The 19,606-nt window shown below is 37.9% G+C and overlaps 1 protein-coding gene across 4 annotated transcripts in view; it reads left to right on the top strand.

Annotated features, from left to right (window-relative positions):
* The window catches only part of Itga8 (integrin subunit alpha 8), a 178,238-nt gene that overhangs the window by 40,144 nt on the left and 118,488 nt on the right, over positions 1-19,606 (top strand). For all 4 annotated transcript variants that reach the window (XR_008215733.1, XM_052728122.1, XM_052728123.1 and 1 more), the window contains exons 5-11: positions 1,424-1,485; positions 2,755-2,800; positions 4,985-5,110; positions 6,036-6,080; positions 9,149-9,192; positions 10,538-10,594; positions 15,262-15,314. Coding sequence is in view for 3 of the 4 variants with exons in the window: in XM_052728122.1 (XP_052584082.1) it covers positions 1,424-1,485; positions 2,755-2,800; positions 4,985-5,110; positions 6,036-6,080; positions 9,149-9,192; positions 10,538-10,594; positions 15,262-15,314 (433 nt within the window). In the remaining variant the exon portion in view is untranslated. The remainder of the gene's footprint in view (positions 1-1,423; positions 1,486-2,754; positions 2,801-4,984; positions 5,111-6,035; positions 6,081-9,148; positions 9,193-10,537; positions 10,595-15,261; positions 15,315-19,606) is intronic.

The following is a 19,606-nucleotide window of genomic DNA, read 5'->3' as shown; positions in this document are numbered from 1 at the left end:
GATCCGATGCATTTTAGAGATATTCTGGAACAGGGGCATGCCCAGCCTATCAGAATTTCCTACAGCGATGTTTGCTCCTTTCTTGCTTCCTCGCTGTAGTATTGCTTGAATGATATCCTCAGTAAGAAACGTGGAATCATTAGCATGCTCTTATCTAACTACATAATAACTGAGATTCCCCCCTACTTAACTACATTTTGACTGTAATTCAGATATGTTAGAAGGTGCAGGGCCTCTTTCAAAGTACAGGTTATAGGGAATACATTTATTATCTTAATATCCCACAGAGTTCAGTAACAATAACCCTGGAGTCCATGTACTCAATATAAAGCCTATAGTTTATAAAAATGTCTGACAAGATCCCACTGGGTCTTTAGTTGGTATAGAGAATACAAAACCAACCATTGTTGGAGGGCTTCTCTTCTGCAGACATGAGCATTGCAGTGCCCCTGTGAGATCATAAGAATCAGAATAGAGTTTTCAAACTAGCCTAACTTATTACAATATAATAATTTAAAATTATGGTCCTTTTAAAGAGCATAAAAATGGAAATAGGAGCTGGAGATGTAGCCAGGTTGGTAGAGTACTTGCGTAGCAGTCATGAAACCCTGGGTTTGGTCCTAGCACTACATCAGTTGGCTGGAGTAGTTGCCAGTTGTAATTGCAGTACTCGAGAGGTAGAGGCAGGAGGTTCAGAAGTGCAAGCTCATCTTCAGCTGCATAGAGAGTTTGAGGCCAGCCTGTGCATGAAGAATGAAGGAAATCTTTACCAGTTTCCCTGCAGAAAGCATGCTCTCAGGTGATCTTTTTAAGTTGTCACTGTAGAAATGGCAGATACTTCAGGAGTGGGCAAAGGAGACATTATGACCACATGGACATTTGAGGACACAATCAGAAGATGAAGGTTTTGTTTTGGAAGTGAATATGAGTGTACACCCCAATATAAACCCATACTTTGATATGTTCCCCAATTGGAGAATGGTTTGTGTGCCCTGTGCTCAATAGACCTAATATCATAACCCACTCAAGTTGATCTCACTGCTGCATGATATTCAGGATCAGAAAATACATGGAAATATACTTAATTGCCTGGAAGGCATTTTAAGAATAAAACAGCCAGGCGGTGGTGGTGCATGCCTTTAATTCCAGCACTCGGGAGGCAGAGGTAGGCGGATCTCTGTGAGTTTGAGGCCAGCCTGGTCTCCAAAGCGAGTCCAGGAAAGGAGCAAAGCTACACAGAGAAACCCTGTCTTGAAAAACCAAAATAAATAAATAAATAAATAAAATAAAATAAAATAAAACACAAATTTGTCTCTTTGATTCAGTGGTATATGAGGGAAATAGCAAAATAATCTGTATTGCTTTTTAAGATATTTCTCAGCAATGATGACATTATAGCTGGTCTATGTTTTGATCATTCCAGGCAATGCTGATCCTGAAGGCCAAGGTTACTGCCAAGCAGGCTTCAGTCTGGACTTCTACAAGGTGAATCTTTTGGTCTCTCAGCATCTGGTGTGGGATGAGTTTTCTCGTCATTGCTACTGTTTTATTTTCTGTCTTTCATCCCAACCCCCCCCCCCCCAACAATAATAGCCAAAGAAGCTTTGGGAGCATATCATGTCTGGCAACTTCTCTTTGGGTGTTTTTTGTTTTTTCCCTATTCACTCTTTATTTCTATTTCAATCTATGCATATGATAATAGTATAGAAAAGCACACAGAATGAAGGGACTCTTTCTTTCCACTCTCAGCATTAATCGTTTTGAATGCAAATCTCAAAAACTCATTTCTAAAAAGATCACAAGAATCTATAAATCAGTCACCTTATCACTTAACCATAACTGGCTGCTTTGATTTAATATTCACATTAAAATTTATATATCCAATTCAGAAAGCAGAGAGCACTTGATACACATATGAAGGAAAATGATTCTATGCTTTTGAAATTAGCACAGGGAAATTCCATAAACATGTGCTCTGTTTTACTACTGGTTCACTGCATTTTTCTATGATTGCTTGCTTTGATATTTTTCCACTACAAGTTACAGATTGAAGCTAGAGAACAGGGCTGCTCGCATTTGCTAATCTGGAGATTTTGCTTTCTCTTTTGAAAAGGGCTGGGTTTACAGATTAAAAAAAATAATTTTACATTTTTTTATTTACTTATTGGAGAGAAGTGCCTTTTAGAGTCGGGGCGGGGGAGCTCAGAAGGCAAATCTAGGGACTCAGTTTTCTCCTTCTACCATGTGAGTTGCAAAAATCAATTCAGATTGTTGAGCTGGATGACAAGTGCCTTTACCCAGGGAGCCATCTTGCCGGCAGTAGATATATTTTTAAAGCAGTCATTATTGTTGCCTTGAAAATAATTGAAATGAAGCTTTTGGGTTTTTGTCACTAAGGTTTTCAAAAGACTATGCCCATTAAGCTGCAAACTTAATGTACAGGCCTTGCTCAGCTCCAGCAGTGGCAGCCCCCTCCTCTGAATTTATATAGTCTCAAGGGAGCAAGGCCAACATGCCTAACTGAGTCAAATTGAAATTATTTAACATAACACACTAAATAATTGAAAGTAAAGAAGAGAAGAAAACAACCTCCATGTCTCAGGTATAAGGAAAGTGTGGTTTAAAGTCCTCTTTAAGGAAGTGTGGTTTTACGAGGAACACACTGTTGAAGCACAGCTTGTTAGAGGTAACTCGGTGCCCTTTAAACCACTTGGCTTCTTGTCCACACATTCCCTGGATGCTTCTGTTTTGCAGAATGGAGACCTTATAGTGGGAGGACCTGGAAGCTTTTATTGGCAAGGTATGTTCCCTATCAGAGGAAAAGCACGTTGTTACTAACAGGGGGGAGCACAAGCAACATCAAATGTTGTTGCCCTTTCCTAGTGGCATCGGAAATCCCTGCTCACACTTTCCTGACTGAAGCATCATTGCAATTTGCACTTCGTTGTGCAAATGATGTTTCTAAAGTGTTATTCAGTCTACTACTCATTGCTTTACCAAGAATTTGTTGAAGCTATGCCAGGTTTTGTATTCGATGCTGGAGACACTACACTGAGGACAGACTTGTTGTTGTTTGTCTTGAAGGTTTGTTGGGGCTGTGTTAGCGTTCACTGACTTATGGCCTTGGGGCAGGGTCTCTTATGATCTAGCAGGTCACTTGTCTAGTCTGTATGCACACATGGATACATATAGTCCCTAACACACACACACACACACACACACACACACACACACACACACACACACACGCATGCACACTAAAAAAAATTAGGCCAGTGGGAAGGATACAGAAAGTCAGATTTATGACTAATTTGTATATGAAATTGCTGTTAAACTTTATTGACATGTAATTACAAACATCAAATAGCATTTCATTCTCTTAAAATTATTTTGCAAACTGAAAAAAGTCTTATGCCAGAGATAGATGTAAATTGAAAATTATTTACATGTGTGTAAATATTTCCTTCTAATCTTGATTCATTTCATGTAATTAATTTCTACATTTAAAGTAGGAAAATATCTCACATGAATTAATAGTCATGTAAGCATACAGAACAACTTCTCTGAGATACAAGATTTAAAATCTTATAGATGCTTAAGATGTTTATAGACCTTGCTAATGAAAACAAGAAATTGTCAGGATGTGGAAGGAAGGAAAGGGAACACTGAGCTGAAAGTCGGAGAAAACTGGCAAATTCGACATTCTTCACAAGCTCGAGTATAAATCTCATTGTCTTGATATCAAAGCAGTCATTCATCTCCATTACGTAGAAATATTTATAACCTAGTTTGATAGGATTTTATTCTTTCCTTGGACTTCAACCAAAAAGACTGGGAATTCCCAAAGAATAATGTAGCTATAAATTATGTGTTAAGTACCATGCTTTCAAAACCATTTCTCCCACCTTGTCTCAAAGAGCATGAGATGACATTTTTGCCTTAGATGTCCACACTAAATATTCGGATGCATAGACTTTTCCATATAATGATGTATTTTAGAATTTTGTGTGTCTCAATACAACCATATTTCAAGACTTCTGAAAGTGACTTTGGGAGAAACGAGCCAACGTTCTTAACAATGTTGGTGACCACAAATTTCTTTTTTGTGTGTGAAATTTTAGATCTCATTGGACACAGCTGCTTCTTACTGTAATAATCTTATGTTTACTCTCTATATTTTTGCAATAAATGTAAATGGCTCAAAGATTTATTAGATCCTTCCCTTAACTTAGCTGGAATCTTTCCTATCTGTCAAGTAAGTGAGTTCCACATATATTCTTTGCAAGAAAACAAAACTCCGTATTAGAATGACAAGGAGACTAGGTGTATAGCCCCTAGCAAAACTATGTGACCTTGCAGAATGGTATCGAGTTCTTTGAGCATAAGACATTTATATATGACTGGTTGATGTTAAATTTCCTTCTGGCTTGAACATTATCATTTTGTTTTGTTGTTGTTTGTTTTTGAGACAAGCTCTCCTTCAGCCCCGCGTGAGCTCAAACCTATTGTGTAGCCCATGATGATCTTGAACTTCTGATCCTTCTGCCTCTACTTCTGAAGTGCTGAGATTAGAGGCATGTGTCTCCCTGCTCAGTTTTATGTTGAGCTAGGGATTGAACCCAGGGCTTCATGCATACTAGGTAGGCAGTCTCTGAAATGAACACCATCCTCAACTCTAGAATACAAATTTAAACATAAATTTTCCTTGCAAGTATCCTTATTCATTCATACTTTTATCATTTGAAGGCAGAGAGGGGATATACATTAAGAGTACAGGAAGAATGGATAAAACACTGCCATTTATCTGTGTCCTCCTACTAGATTGGAAAGTTCTACCCAGTTAGTTACAACTAACCTCTACCTGTCAGTTCTTGGGGGAGGTAGGGACATTCAGGAGTGTGTGGTGTGGTTTCATGTTTGCTGAGTAAGAGCCTGCCCCTCCCTTGCATCTATTCAGTGGATGTATTAATTTGTTCAAACACAGGACAGGTGATCACTGTCAGTGTAGCAGATATCATTGCAAATTACTCATTCAAGGATATTCTAAGAAAACTGGCAGGAGAAAAGCAGACTGATGTGGCTCCAGCTTCCTACGATGACAGCTACCTCGGTAAGAACCATGGCTCCAGATGTTTGTACTTTCTCAAAAGGCAAGCAAATTAAATGCATGTGAAATGTTTAGTCCTGACTTATGTGATGTCACCTGACATCTTTTGAAAGTTTTCTTTCTTATTGAGTAGACCCTTACTTTTTCTTTTTCACCACAACTTGTTTTTTTTTCCCCAGACATAATATATAACATACATGATTCAAGCTGCTATTTTGTAGGTTCTTTAACAGGTTCTTATGAAAGATTGCTGGAAGAAGACATTTGTAGTAGCAGGGCTTCTGCTCATGCTATGGGGCAACATGCTAGCAGCCCGGTCCAGTTTCAACAAAATCAGAAAGAATCTTCCTAGATTCAAGACTGGTCTCAAATCATATCATATGCAAACCACATGATATCCATTTACTATTACTGTTACCCACCTTTGGTGTGCAACCAATTTTGATTGCTCTGTGCATTGAAAAATTAAATTATGGCTTTGTTTTGTCAATGCAAATGGAACCTTGCTTTTGAGCTCAATGACATCTGTGGGCCACAGTCTTGAAAGGAATTAAGAAGTAGCTCATGATCGTGATCCATGGCAAAACCTGAACACAAAGGATGTCTCATAGGAACTCTGCTTCATGGTGAGGAATGCAACAGATGCCACTCCCACTTAAAGGGGCTGATGAGCATGCTCTGAAGGCTGATCTAAGAATCTGCCTTTTTTTTGGTCATATTTTTATTTAAGAACAATGTAGCAGCTCTTCTTTATAACTGAGAATTAGTCTGAAAGTGTTCATATTGCTGTGATTATTTTTTCTGCTAAATGAATCTGTAATTTTTTAATTCGGAATAAAATACTACCATGGTAGCACTTTCATTATTTTCTAAATATTGACACATTTCTTGTCAAATGCAATTCCTTTGTTTCTTTTCTTTAATATAGGATATTCAGTTGCTGCTGGAGAATTCACTGGGGACTCTCAGCAAGGTGAGAGACATCATTATACTTAAGTCATTTTAAAAGCATGGAGGAATGCTAAATGACATAAGAAGTCTTATGGGATTGATTTTCTTTGCTACACAAAAATTTATATGATGGAATGTATACATCTGTGTGATAATATTTTATAGAAAATGCATACACATTGGCACAGCATTTTGTTTCAAAGAATTTCATAAGAATAATTCCAATCCCTATAAAATCTAAGTAAGAAATTAAAAATGAGGACAGCTGCCCAAGGTTATGAATGAAAACTATACAGATGCTTAAGTGACTTAGATAATGAGCTACATTGGATAACAGATCTGAGTGAGAAATCAAGATCTCTTTTCTCTCTAAATGATATCATCACATATCACAGATGTCCTTCTCCACTTGACTCCAACCCAACATGCTAATGTTGTTTCCCTTTCTCATTTAGACATGCCCATCCCCAAATAACAGAGTAATAGTAACAGAGAATATTAAAATCCACATTCTCATAGACAGTCCTCATTTTTTATCCTATTTGCAAACCTCTGATCCTGTATCCATTTCTGTCTTTCCACAGTATAAGAATTTTTTAGGCCAGTTTTCAAATGTCATTTCCTCAAATCTGTCCTTTGTTTCCTTCTATAAATGTCAATGTCATCTCTTTTCCCTGTTCTTCTAAGGTCTTTGCCACCCATGAATTTGTTGCAGACTTTTTGTGTACCTACGATGTGCCGGGATCTGTTAAGTGCTGAATGTGCAGAAGTAAACAAATTGCCCTTAATCTCAGAGATTACACTATTCTGGATCTGACAGACAGAGAACACCTGCCTAAAAACTGTGATTAGTATTAGTGATTAGTATTAAGCACAGAGTAAAGGACTTGAAGAATGGGAGGGGTGTGGACAAGGGGGCAATTTCCACAAGCTAAGTTATATAAAAGATTGGAGTAGTTAAGAAAGTCATGAGCCTGGCCAGACTTCTATACTTTGATGGTTAATGGGATTGGGGTAGAGAAAGGGAGACAGGACCAGCTCACACTGGGTCTTGTGAATTGTAAAGTTCTAAAATTACGTGGAGAGAAATCATAGAAGATTAAACAGAGGAGCAAATACAATATAAAACAAAACAAAAACAAAGAAGGAAACCACACTTGTTATTTCATGTAAATTTGCTTGGGAAGAATAGCATGATATATAACATTTTTATATTAACATCTGGCTTCTTGAATGTAAGATCTATGTCTTATAGTTATTTGTCTCCATTCTAAAGACTAGACAATATTCTCATAAAAGATTCATCAAATAAATAGCCTGAGAGTAAGAGTTTAAGTCAATTTTAAGTTCTGACTTTACTGACAGTATTTTTTAGGGTACCACAACCTCTTGATTGTCATTTGCTTCTATCTGAATAACATTGATGCTATGGAGCCTGAACTATCATTTCAAATGTTGCACTAAATGCATGTTACATTTAAGGCAAGACAGGCGCTTATACTGAACTAGTAATATTTATTGAATGAGTCAGCTGCCAATCAATATTTGCCATTGTCTATCTTGTTTCATATCAACATTAACTATTTTCTCTATTACATGAGTTTGACTAATGCACAGATGTTCAAGCACAAATAAAATCTGGCTATCTTTTTGAATCATAAAAGATCTTTTAATAGTTTCATATTCATGTGTACACAAATCAAAATTCAATATAAATGTTTTTGCAGTTTTGTAAAAGTTCAAAATAATCAGATTTCTAGAAAGGAATGCTTTTCTTTAAATAAAAGCTAATTCTAAATGAGACTTTCTTTCCATTACTTTACACGCTATGTTCACATCTAGTTTTTTAACTGTAAGATCCATGTCTTATTGTTGTTTGTCTCCATTTTAAAGAATAGACAATATTTGCTCATAAAAGACTCATAAAATAAATAGCTTGATAGTAAGAATTGGAGCCAATTTCAAATTCTGACTTGAAAAAGCAGTATATTAATCTGTGAATGGTGGCACACATCTTTAATCCTAGAACTTGGGAGGCCGAGGCAGGTGGCTCTCTGTGTGTTCAATGCCATCCTCATCTTCATAGGGAGTTCCAGGATAACCAGGGCTACACAGAGAGATATTGCCTCAAAAATAAACAAGTAAACACAGTATATTGTAGTAACAAAGGTCATGGACTTTGAATCCGGAGCTCTGGCTTTCAGCCCTTCACTGCTACTAATTTTAAGATCTGAGACAAATTATCTAATGTTTTAGCTTCCATTTCTTTATTTCTAAAATATAGGTGATAATAATAGTATTGCTTACAAGGATTAAGTCATGTAATTCTATATATTGATAAAACAGTACAATGATTTGCTATAGGAAAGCATCAGTAGATCAGAGGCCATCAGGGAGAGTCTGAATAACTAGTGACTTTTTTAAAAAGTCGAATCTCTCAACCACTGGCCTAATGGCTTACCAAGGGAATTGTAAGGAATTGCTGAATGACTTTTTTCTATATCATGGCGTTGGGTTCCCACAGCTCTCCAAAATAACACTCAGTTCCCACCCAAGGAAAAAAGTAAGGGTTTAAAACCACTCTAGTGACTAACAGTAACTTTCATTGGATTTTAGAAATATCTAGAAAATGCATTCAGACTTTATGTGAGTTGAGAATTTGTAAAACAAAGGCACTATCAAAGACATTTCAAACAGTTCATCAGGCCATTGAGACTTATGCTTGTGCTTATAATTCCAGAGCTGGGGAGGCAGAAGCAGGTAGATCTCTGTGGCTCACTAGCCAGGCAGGATAGTCAAAATAATTTCATAAGCCCCAAGTCCTAGTAAAATACCCTGTCTCAAAAATACAATGTGGACATCTCCTGAGGAAAAAAAAACACCCAAAATTCTACTGTGACTTTTTGGCATTTGCAAACGTGAACCCATATATATGAATACACATATACAAGCACACTAATTAATGTGAACCCATACATATGAATACACATATACAAGCACACTAATTAATTAATTAATTAATTAATTAATTAATTAATTAATTAATTAATTAATGTGGTTCCTCCTCTAAATGACTCTTCTTATCCCTAGAATTAGTTGCTGGGATTCCAAGAGGAGCACAGAACTTTGGATACGTGAGTACCAGGATATATTCCAGATCTTTGTGCACTGAAATGGTTTTCCCATGTAACTTTAAGTCATTTTAAATGTCCTTTATTAATGAGTTTCTACTACAGGAGTGTGCTGTCTTCCTACTCAACTCAATAGGAAGTAAATGCAATTGTATTAGTTGCATGGTTTCTGGGGGTTCATGTGAAATAAAAATGTGGGTGCATTTTGTTTTGCAAAGAGTCATAATTATCCAACACACAGAAAAAAATCCTTGTATATTTGTATTTATTTTCTCCTTGCACAAAAAGTGAACTTTTCTCCAAGTCCCTAACTCACTCCTCTACAAAGGTATTTGAAAATAAGTGCACATTCCAAAGTGTCAGGTTTGAGATGGGTAATATGTAAGCCCATCATAACTGGTTACCATGAAGTTAAAAGAAAGATACATAGAAAGAGACCACAAATAAGGACATATGGGATGAGGGAGATTGCTCAGTCACTTAAATGCTTACTGTGGAAGCAAGAGAACCTAAATTTGATCCTCAGACCCCATGTAAAAGAAGTCAGACATGGTAATCCCAGCATTAGGGAGGTGGAGACAGGCTAACCCCTTTAGAACTTGCTGGCTAGTCTGCTTAGCTCAGCTGGTAAGCATCAGGCCAAAGAGAGATCCTGTTTCAAAGAACTAGGTAGATGTCTCCCAAGGAATGGTGACCTCTGGCTTCCACATGCACATGTACACATGTTCAACTGCACCCACACAAACATATGCATGCAGCCATACAAGGATCTAAGATGGGCACAGTGGTGCTGTTATCAACCACTCAAGAGCTTGATAAGTCAGAAGAATCCAGAGTCTGAGGTCAGCCTAGACTACACAGGAAGTTCCAGGTCAACTTATGTTGTAAGTGAATCCCTGTGTCAAAAAATAAATTTAAATAAAGTTCAATCTAGACAACATGCAATTTGTAGGTTTGTGTTTGACTGAATAGAATTAAAAGTGATATTTTTCTATGTGGGTAGCATTTAAAAAGCTTATTTTCCCAAAGAGCCATTTATTAGTCCTCATAATAGCATAAGCACAAACATTTGTTTAGAACAAAATAGTGATCAGACAAATTAACTGACCAACATGCTAACTGTTGCCTGTATCCTTGTTTTTAATTATTTCTCCTCTTTAGAATCATAAGCATGTTCAATTACCTTTTTCTAAGATTATTCTTGACAGCTTACAATTTTGTAACTATTGCATATGGCTAACCAACTACTATACTTCGTAAGAATTTTAAATTATTTAAGTTTCAATTGTCTAAAAACAGCTTCTCTGATTCTGTCAAATGATGTACTGTCTCACTTTTGCAATTTCAGGTCTCTATCATTAATTCCACAGATATGACTTTCATTCAGAATTTTACTGGTGAACAGGTAAAGACTTTTTGGTTGTTGTTTTGAGACAGGGCCTCAATCAAACTATCTTGAAACTCACTGTGTAGCCCAGGTTGGTCTTGAACTCATGGCAGTCTTCCTGCCACACCCTCCCCATCATTGGGATTTCAGGTGTATACCACTATACCCAGTCTAAAAGAAAGACATTTTAATGCAAAATGGCTAATGTTCACATCATGTAGTCATTCATTCAGGAAATAATGAACACTGGATACAATGGTGCACCTAGTCAATCCCAGCCCTCAAGCAGCTGTGTGTGGAAGAAGCAGAATGGGGAAGTTGATTCAGCTTTAGATAGTGATTAATGATTTGAAGAAAATGAAACAGAATTAGATAATATGGTGGGGATAGTCCAAAGGCTGGAGGCCTCTACAGCAGAATGTCTAACACAAAGCCAGTGGTAGAGGATGTGAAGGCTTTCACACAGGAACTAGCTGGGCAAATCTGAGGCTTCTGAGGGCTGCAATGGCTACAAGGAAGCAAGAAATAAGTCAGAACTGAGGGTTCTGGTAAAAGGTGTGACACCTCCTATAAGCCCTAGTTTAGAATCTTCTAGTTTTAGGGGTTTTGCCATACCCACTTATGAAATTCAATGCACAACCTGACACTAACAACCTGCATTGAGCTCATTTTATCTCTTTGTGGTGCTGAGGATAAAACACAGGTCCTTGCACACATTAGCTATGTGCTCTACCCTGAGCTAACCCTTAGCCCTTATTTGCTTTTGATAGTCTCACTATGTAACTCAAAACCCCCTCTCCTCTTCATCTCATATGCTAGGACTATGCACATGAACCACCATGCCCAGCATGAGCTCTGGATTTTCAAGGAGCAATAAGGGCAAGCCCACCAGGGAACCACTTATTAGCAGGGAAAGGACTCCATATTCTGTCAGAATAGCCCCTTGACCACTATATAATATGTTTAAGACTAAGACTTAATTGAAGCCATGGAAGGAATAACCCAGGGTCTTTTTCAAAAGAAAGAATTGTTTATTTATTATTTTAATTTTTTCTTATATTTTGACCACATTCCTTCCCCTCCCTCAACTCCTCCCAAGTCCTCCCTACCCACCCAGCCTCATCACCTCTCTCTGTCTCTGTCTCTCTCTCACTGTCTCTCAAAAAAAGAAGGGAAAAGAAAATCAAAACAAAACACATGAAACAAAACCAATAAGACCAAGGTCTTATGAGGTGGCTAAGTAATTATTAGTGATAAATGGCACCCTCAGGTAGAGCTGGCATTGAATACTGGGAATAGCAAAGAGGCCATTTGGAAGCTCTTGGAAATCCTCAATAAAGGACAGAGGCTCCTGTCAATGGGGTGTTTGAGTAGGTATGTGTGCACGTTGCACACATTAGCTATGTGCTCTACCCTGAGCTAACCCTTGGCCATTATTTGTGTGTATGTGTGTGTTGGAGGGACGCTAAAGAGAGCAAATCAAATGCTTCCTTTTGCATCCAGAAATTCCTGGCAAGAAACTGAAATATGAAGAAATTCACGTTGGTTTTCTTTCTTCTCCATGATTATTATCAAGGATTTCAGGAAGGAAAGAATCGCAAGATGTGTTTAGTATTTAGGATTCATAGCTTCCCTCATTGCAAGCCAATAAGCCAAGTTTCTACAGCACAACCCACTGTAAAGCTCAAAAGCAAAAAGCCACCAGATGATGAGACCACAGAACAATCTCATTCTATTGCAGATGGTGTTCAATGTACACCAAGGGTGAGCTCTCAAAACCTCCTTCCTTGTGACAGTAGACTGGCTACTCCCAGGTCCTACCCTATTGGCCAGAGTGGGTGAACCTGGTTTTTTCTCTTCCTCACTACACACTAAGCCTTCCTCTGAGCCTCAACTTTATATACAGTCCTGGAACACTGTTGTTTTATGTTCCTTCCTTGAAGAAATCAGGCATTTATCTCTATAGCCTGTTCTTAGCTGAGTCACTCTTGTGAAGAGTTCAGTGGCCTGAACACAGAATGCTACCACCTTCCCAACCAAAGATGGTCTGAATCCTAGGTTTCTCTGGGTATTGTGACTTGATGAAATTTTCCATTTTTTTAAAGCACTGAAGATAACCCTGCCCTGTAGATGAGCCATGTCCAGAAAATCAATTGGCAAGGTTCTTAAATGGGCAGAAAGGGCTTTTCATATCTTGCTGTCAAAATTTGAGGGTCCAGGTACCCATTGTGATGAAATTTTCAACAAGTTATTTCATACGTCTCCTAGAACTTTGTTGGATGGTAGGTATAAATGAGGCTGGGGTGACAGTGAGGCGAATGGGTTGGTAAGTTTTGAGCAGTTCTTCTGGAGGGATTTTGTGTCACAATGGAGTGTATTCTGCTCCACACATTGCTCAGGCATTGCAGGAAGGAAAAAGCTCAAAACAGACTGAAGTCTGCCTTCCATGGAGCATAGCTTCTAGTGGGCTGTATTTGATTGAATTAGTGGATGGTGAGGATAAGTCAGCTAAAATATCAGATCACAGACTAAAGAAATGAAAGTGGGGCTACAGTGTTTGGTCAGATGCTTGTGATGTGAAAATGAGCATCTGGTTTTCTGTCTCTGGTACCCACTGAGGGAGGGGCAGGCACAGTGGTAAATATGTGCAACCTCACTGCTGAGGAACAAGAGAAAAGAAAATGCTGCCAAGACAGGCTAGCGTAATTAGTAAACTCCAGATTTGGGAAAAGTCTCTGTCTCAAAAAAAATATGGTAGAGAACAATTGAGGAAGAAACCCAAATATTGACCTCTGACTTCACCTACATGTGCACACACAGGCACCTGCACACACCCATGAACATGTAGACAAACACATACACACATAAAGAACAACATTGGTAAAATGAAATGATGAGCCAGACTGAATGAATTATAAAACTATTTAAAAGCAATTCTGAGGGAAAACTGTGGGAGATTATTTTACAGCATTTACATGCATTTACACGCACTGAAAAGATTTGAGTCTTATTAAATATGATCTTACTATAATTTATGAATTGTAGATTTCCTTAAAATTAAAATCATTTTGTGATTTAATAATATAGAGGCCAAACAAGATAGCATAATTCCTGCTTAGTTTTTCTGTCATTGAACTTATGAGTACCATATGTTGTGTAGTCAAAAGATTTCTTGTGTTCTGCCTGGTCCACAGTCTGGACAAATCTCTCTCACACACAGTCCCACAGCTGCTTATAAAATGATCCCTCAGAGGCCTAATATTAATTACAAACTGTATGGCCTATGGCTAATAATTTTTGCTAGCTAGCTCTTTCATCTTAAATTAACACATTTCTATTAATGTGGCCATGGCATTACCCATCTGTTCGCATGTTGTTCCTTGGGCATCAGGCTGGCATCTCCTCTGCCTCTGCCCTTCTGCTTCCTGTCTCTCTTGGATTTCCTGCCTGGCTCACCATAGGCCAGAGCAGCTTCTTTGTTAACCAATCATAACAACAGATATTCACAAAGACATCCCACAACACTTCACCTTTTCTGTCTAATCAAACAGGAAGGTTTTAACTTTAACATAGTAAAATTACGTATAATAGAACAGCTATCAAGCAAGAATTACAGTTACAATATCTAGTCTATTTGTATTTGGCAAAATTAAAGAAAATATTTTATCATCTATCCTATATTTGTGAGTCTAAAGTCTCATATCTGATTTATCTTTTATTATAACCAAGGAAAATTATAACTATCTAGTCTTTAACTACATCAGACACCCCAGAAGAATATAATATTATCTAAGTAAACAGGAAGTGCATTGTAAGCAACTTCCAAAGTTCTAGAAATGACAGAGACATCTAGCTGCCTGGACAGTCACCCAAAGTTCCTCTGCAATGTTGGGGTATCCATCTTCAGCCTATAGGCCTAGAGTCTCTGATAGACTTTTTTTAAAATTATAAATGCTTGGCCAATAGCTCAGGCTTATTACTAACTAGCTTTTACATTTTAAGTTAATCCATATTCCTTATTTATGCTCTGCCACATGGCAGTACCTTTATTAGCAAGGCATGTTCATCTCCTGCTCCCTCTGCATCTGGCTGGTGACTCCTAATTCCACCCTTCTCCTTCCCAGCATTGAGAAAGCCAATTCTCAAATTTGACTTTCCTGCCTAACTTTATCCTGTTCCACTATTGGCCAGTCAGATTCTTTATTAACCAATCATAGCAACACATATTCACAGTGTACAGAAATACATCCCACAGCAATGTTCATTGAGTCTGCCATGTGGAATCTCAGAGCTGGACAGTGTCATATCTGAAAATGCCCTGAAATTCCTCCACATGTGGTGGAATTGAGTTGATTCTGTGGGGTTCAAGATGGCTGATCCAAGTTAAAGCACTAGATATCACAGAAAGACTACAAGTAGCAAAGACCATCCTAACAGTTATATCCCAGAATTGAATGGGCCTAATGTATCCAGAGGCTGTGCAAGCAGATGTCAGGGTTATTGTGGAAGGAATTATTCATTAGGTCAGAGGTTAGACTAAATGACTTGAACACTTGGAACAGGTTCAGGGGTCTATGAATGTAAATGGAAAAAAATGTACCACAGTGAAAGGCATTTCTCATGAATAATTAAGAGGTGACTATAAGCATGGCTTCCTGAACACAAAAATTATTATTGTATTGCAGATGGCATCTTATTTCGGATATACAGTGGTGGTATCAGATGTTAACAATGATGGGTAAGTTTATGAGAACTTCCTCCCTGCTGTGTGTTATGTGCATACATAAAAGATGTTATATATTTCTTTCACTGAACACAGCCTTCTGGACTTCCTGAATAAGATAGAGGCCCTCTTGTTTTAACATTTGGTTCAGGACAAGAGGATGCATCTAATAAAGAACTCTGTCATCTTATTTTATGTCTTGCTGAGATTTTCCACATCTGCCACTTCTAAAAAAGAGGACAATTTTGTTTGGTTTTACCCTGATGTTATTCAACAAATAGCCATTGACCATTCAAACACCACAGCCAGTTAGGAGCTTGCTCATCTATTTCTCTTTGTGTCTAGAGGTTCTCCCTCCATGTGATATGATCCTAAAGTACTTTACACATTGATGAATTTTTTCCTCTTTATATTGCTCTAACTAACATATCAGCAAATTCCATAGAGAACATAAAATAATTTTGTTTTTCAAATCGTAGCAACAAATTAGAGTTGAGCTTGAACTAAACTCCGCCACAGAATTGTGCTTATATGAAAGTAATTGTATCAAAAGTAAATGATTACCCACCTCTATGTTTTATCAAAGCATTTGAGAGATAATTTGGCAATATATTAAGAAAATCTCAGCCAAGTATGGCAGTGAGTGTGTTTCTGTAACATAAGCCTTTCAGAAACTGAAGCAGGGGCATTGTGAGTTCAAGTATACGCTGGAGTATATATGATAGACAAGAGTATATAGCAAGGGGATGATAGGGTACAGGAGGAGAAGGAATGGGGAGGAATGGAGTGAGGGAGGGATGGAAGAAGGGAGGGAGGGAGGGAGGAAATCTTTAAGTTGAGATGTACTGCTCACCCATGTAACAAACGTGGTTGGAGAATCTCGTATGGAAAGCATCATTCTCAGGCACCCAAAGCATGGTACAAGGTGAGTGAGGCAGATGGCTCTCTGCTCTCCCAGAGATTGCATGTTTTTGTATAAAAGCAAGTATCTGAAGGATCCTTACTGCATTCCAGAATCAGAGCCAGTCACTTTAGATAGATCCTTAATAGCTTACTTCTCTCTCACATTTGCAACACTGGAAATATACTTTATATATCATGGTGTGGCATATGATTGGAGAACAATCGAGTACTTTCTGTATGTACTGGAAAATGCTTTTACTATTATCCTTTTGTTGAACATACATTTGTTTTCCACTGTGCATGGGCTGAGTGCCACACTACCATGAAAGTTATGTTAGAACTGGGGATGTAGAAGTTATATCCCCAAATTAATAAGTCAAGTAAGGAGTATGTCAGATGCTGGTATGTTCTATGCAGAAATTGAGCTGGAAGTAAAGAAGATGTCTTTAGTAGACAAGTGAATAATAAAGAAGCTATGGTAAACCTAGAGAATAAGGTTTATTTATTCAGCATTAAATGATGTGAGCTGTCAAAAAAAAAGACATGGGAAAAACTTGAACTCACATAACTAAGAGAAAGAAACCAACCTGGAAAAGATATTACTATATATTGCAATGGTTATTCTGAGAAGGGCAAACTGTAAAAACTTCAGTTCTTGCTCAAGATCCTAGGATGCAGGGAAGAATGAATGAGCAGAGCACAGAGGACTTATCTGTGTGAGAAGGTAACAGCAAGATAGGGCTGTAGCATGAGAACAACAGCAAAATTAAAAAAAAAAAAGCCTTAAGTAGAAGAGGGTTCCCTGCCAAATGGGAAGAATACAAATTCCCAGAAGTGGGAGTTTCTGGAATATTCTAGAAACAGCAAAGGGCCTTGAAGAATGTTGAGAACTTGGACTATGAAAGGTGTAGATCCTGCTGCATTTAATAGACACAGCCAGATAACGTCACAGGGAGGTGAAAAGGGATCTTCCTCAAAGGGAGGCATTAACCTGTGAACTACAGGGGATTCAAAAGGAGAAACATCCATTCTCACAGGTGCACTCTGCCTGTCTGGTTCATGTCCAGAGAAGGCAGGACAGTGGTTTGGAAGCAGAAGCAGTTGCATGTGGATATATTTTGAAAGACTTGCTGAGTGCTGATTTTATCCTCCAAGCAGTTCATTTTAAAATGAAATAACATTCATCTCCAACTGTCTTAGTTACAAATAGAAAGATACTTTGGGGACCACCAGTCAAGCTTCCCAACTTGATGGACTATAATTGTTATGAAATCCTCTTAGAACTTCAGGAAGAGGCTAGATAAAGAAAACCAGGAAAGCCAAGCATGGCATGGAGTCCAGAGTCAGTGAGCCCACTCTATACTGACAGCAGTTCCATGGAGACCGATCAGATGTGCATAGCCATATTTCTGTCCTGGGCATGCATCTGACCACAAAGGCTGTCCCCTTATGTATTGGTGGCATTCCGTCAGGCCCACCCTTTCTCCAACAGCCTTTTCACAGGCCACTTGCATTTATAATCCTGTGACTTTTCTCAAAGTTCACATGTGTTCTGGAGGAATCTCCTTCCTGGAAATATCCTCAATTTAAATGACAGCAAAACTTTGTGGCAATATCTACAATACACATTTTTGCCATGTCAAAGAGAAAATGCTTGTAATAATGGGCTTCTTGGGTCCTTGCTGATCAAAACAACTTGCTAGTTACAAACTCAAGTAATTGTTCAAGTGGGAAATCTTGTCCTTTACTGGTGGTTTTCAAAATTGCTGTGCATACTAGTTCTTTTTTAGCTAATTAATTTTTTATATTAATAATGTTTTGTACTCTACTACAAAGTGGATTCATGAAGCCCGTACTTTTTCACAGATAAAGGGACCACAGACTTTAGTGTGCTGATAATTTGCTGTTTTTAATTATTTGGGTACTGTGAAATTCAAGGTCCTATCATAAACAAATGTATTCTGAAAGCAAATAGGGTTGATCAAAGGCAGATCCATGATAGAACTGGACAACTCAAGTGAAATTGGAGATCACAATGGTGGTAGTTTACATAGTTCATTCAGAGAGCTAAGAAAATCACTTAGCTGGGTGATGACTCATGTTTAGAAAGGCCACACCCCTTTAACACATACATATTCTGTCTCTGTCTTTATCTTCTGTCTATCTCTGTCTCTGTCTGTCTCTCTGTCTCTGTCTCTGTCTCTGTCTCTGTCTCTCTCTCTCTCTCTGGGATGAACCAGACTTTTTCCACACCAAAAGATTATTAGGTACCCTTGTGTATGAGACTGGCTAATGAAGATTGCTTGGCAACATGCACGTTCATCTGGTGTGTAACAAAATCAAGGTTCTTACCAAAATCTAAACATCAGGAAGGAAAACAAGATGATATTATGCAAGGTGATAAGGTAACAATTGATGTTGATTTTCCCATAAGCATTTATGTAATGTGTGTATTTATTTTTGAGGTAAATTTTTGTCATGTTTCCAGGCTGGCCTTGAACTCATGATCCTTCTATCTCAGGCTCCCTCGTTCTGGGCTTACAAATATTCATCACCCTATCTCAATATTCTTATTTAGAAAAAAAAATTACCAGTATGATAAATGGATTCCAAACATTTGGACCACACAATTGTGCACGTGCTGATTGATGGGGAATGTTACCAAGTCTGCTATGGTTTTGAAATGATGGTATACACAAACTGGCAGAATTAACCTCAGTGTTTGTATAAACTCATCTATGTAAACTCTCTTAGGAATTTTTGGAATAGAAAATGGAGATAGTAATTTTCATTATATTTCTAGATAAGAGAATCAGTTTTAATTTTTCATTATGGTAATTAAACTGTGTAGTATTAGTTATCCTTTTCAGAAACTCATAGAATTAAAATTGAAGCCATGGACATTTCCACACTCATTGTTTATAACTTGAATAAGACCAAAGGAGACACATTTCCACAGACTTTAGCCATCGGTGAAACTGACGACACCTTGAAGAGAAACTTTTTGAAAGGAAGTAGCTCTGAGCAACTTTAATTTTGAGCTAGATTCAGTCCAAAGTTTTTCCATTCACATAGGAGAAGTTGTTATGAGTAAATTACGTAGAAAATCAAGAAAACCAAAATATAAAAAGGTTATGAGTTAGCCGGGCGGTGGTGGCTCACGCCTTTAATCCCAGCACTCGGGAGACAGAGCCAGGCGGATCTCTGTGAGTTCGAGGCCAGCCTGGACTACCAAGTGAGTCCCAGGAAAGGCGCAAAGCTACACAGAGAAACCCTGTCTCGAAAAACCAAAAAAAAAAAAAAAAAAAAAAAAAAAAAAAAAAAGGTTATGAGTTAAGTTCATTTCACTAATGTAATTAGCTAAATTATCTTTGTTAGTGCCTATCACAAGCCAATTAGGTTGC

This window comes from Peromyscus californicus, unplaced genomic scaffold, assembly GCF_007827085.1.
Source record: "Peromyscus californicus insignis strain IS unplaced genomic scaffold, ASM782708v3 Scaffold_8__1_contigs__length_139910024, whole genome shotgun sequence".
In the NCBI taxonomy this organism is placed as follows: Eukaryota; Metazoa; Chordata; class Mammalia; order Rodentia; family Cricetidae; genus Peromyscus; species Peromyscus californicus.
The sequence above is the reverse complement of the archived record's forward strand: the minus strand, read 5'-3'. Positions and strand labels throughout refer to the sequence as shown.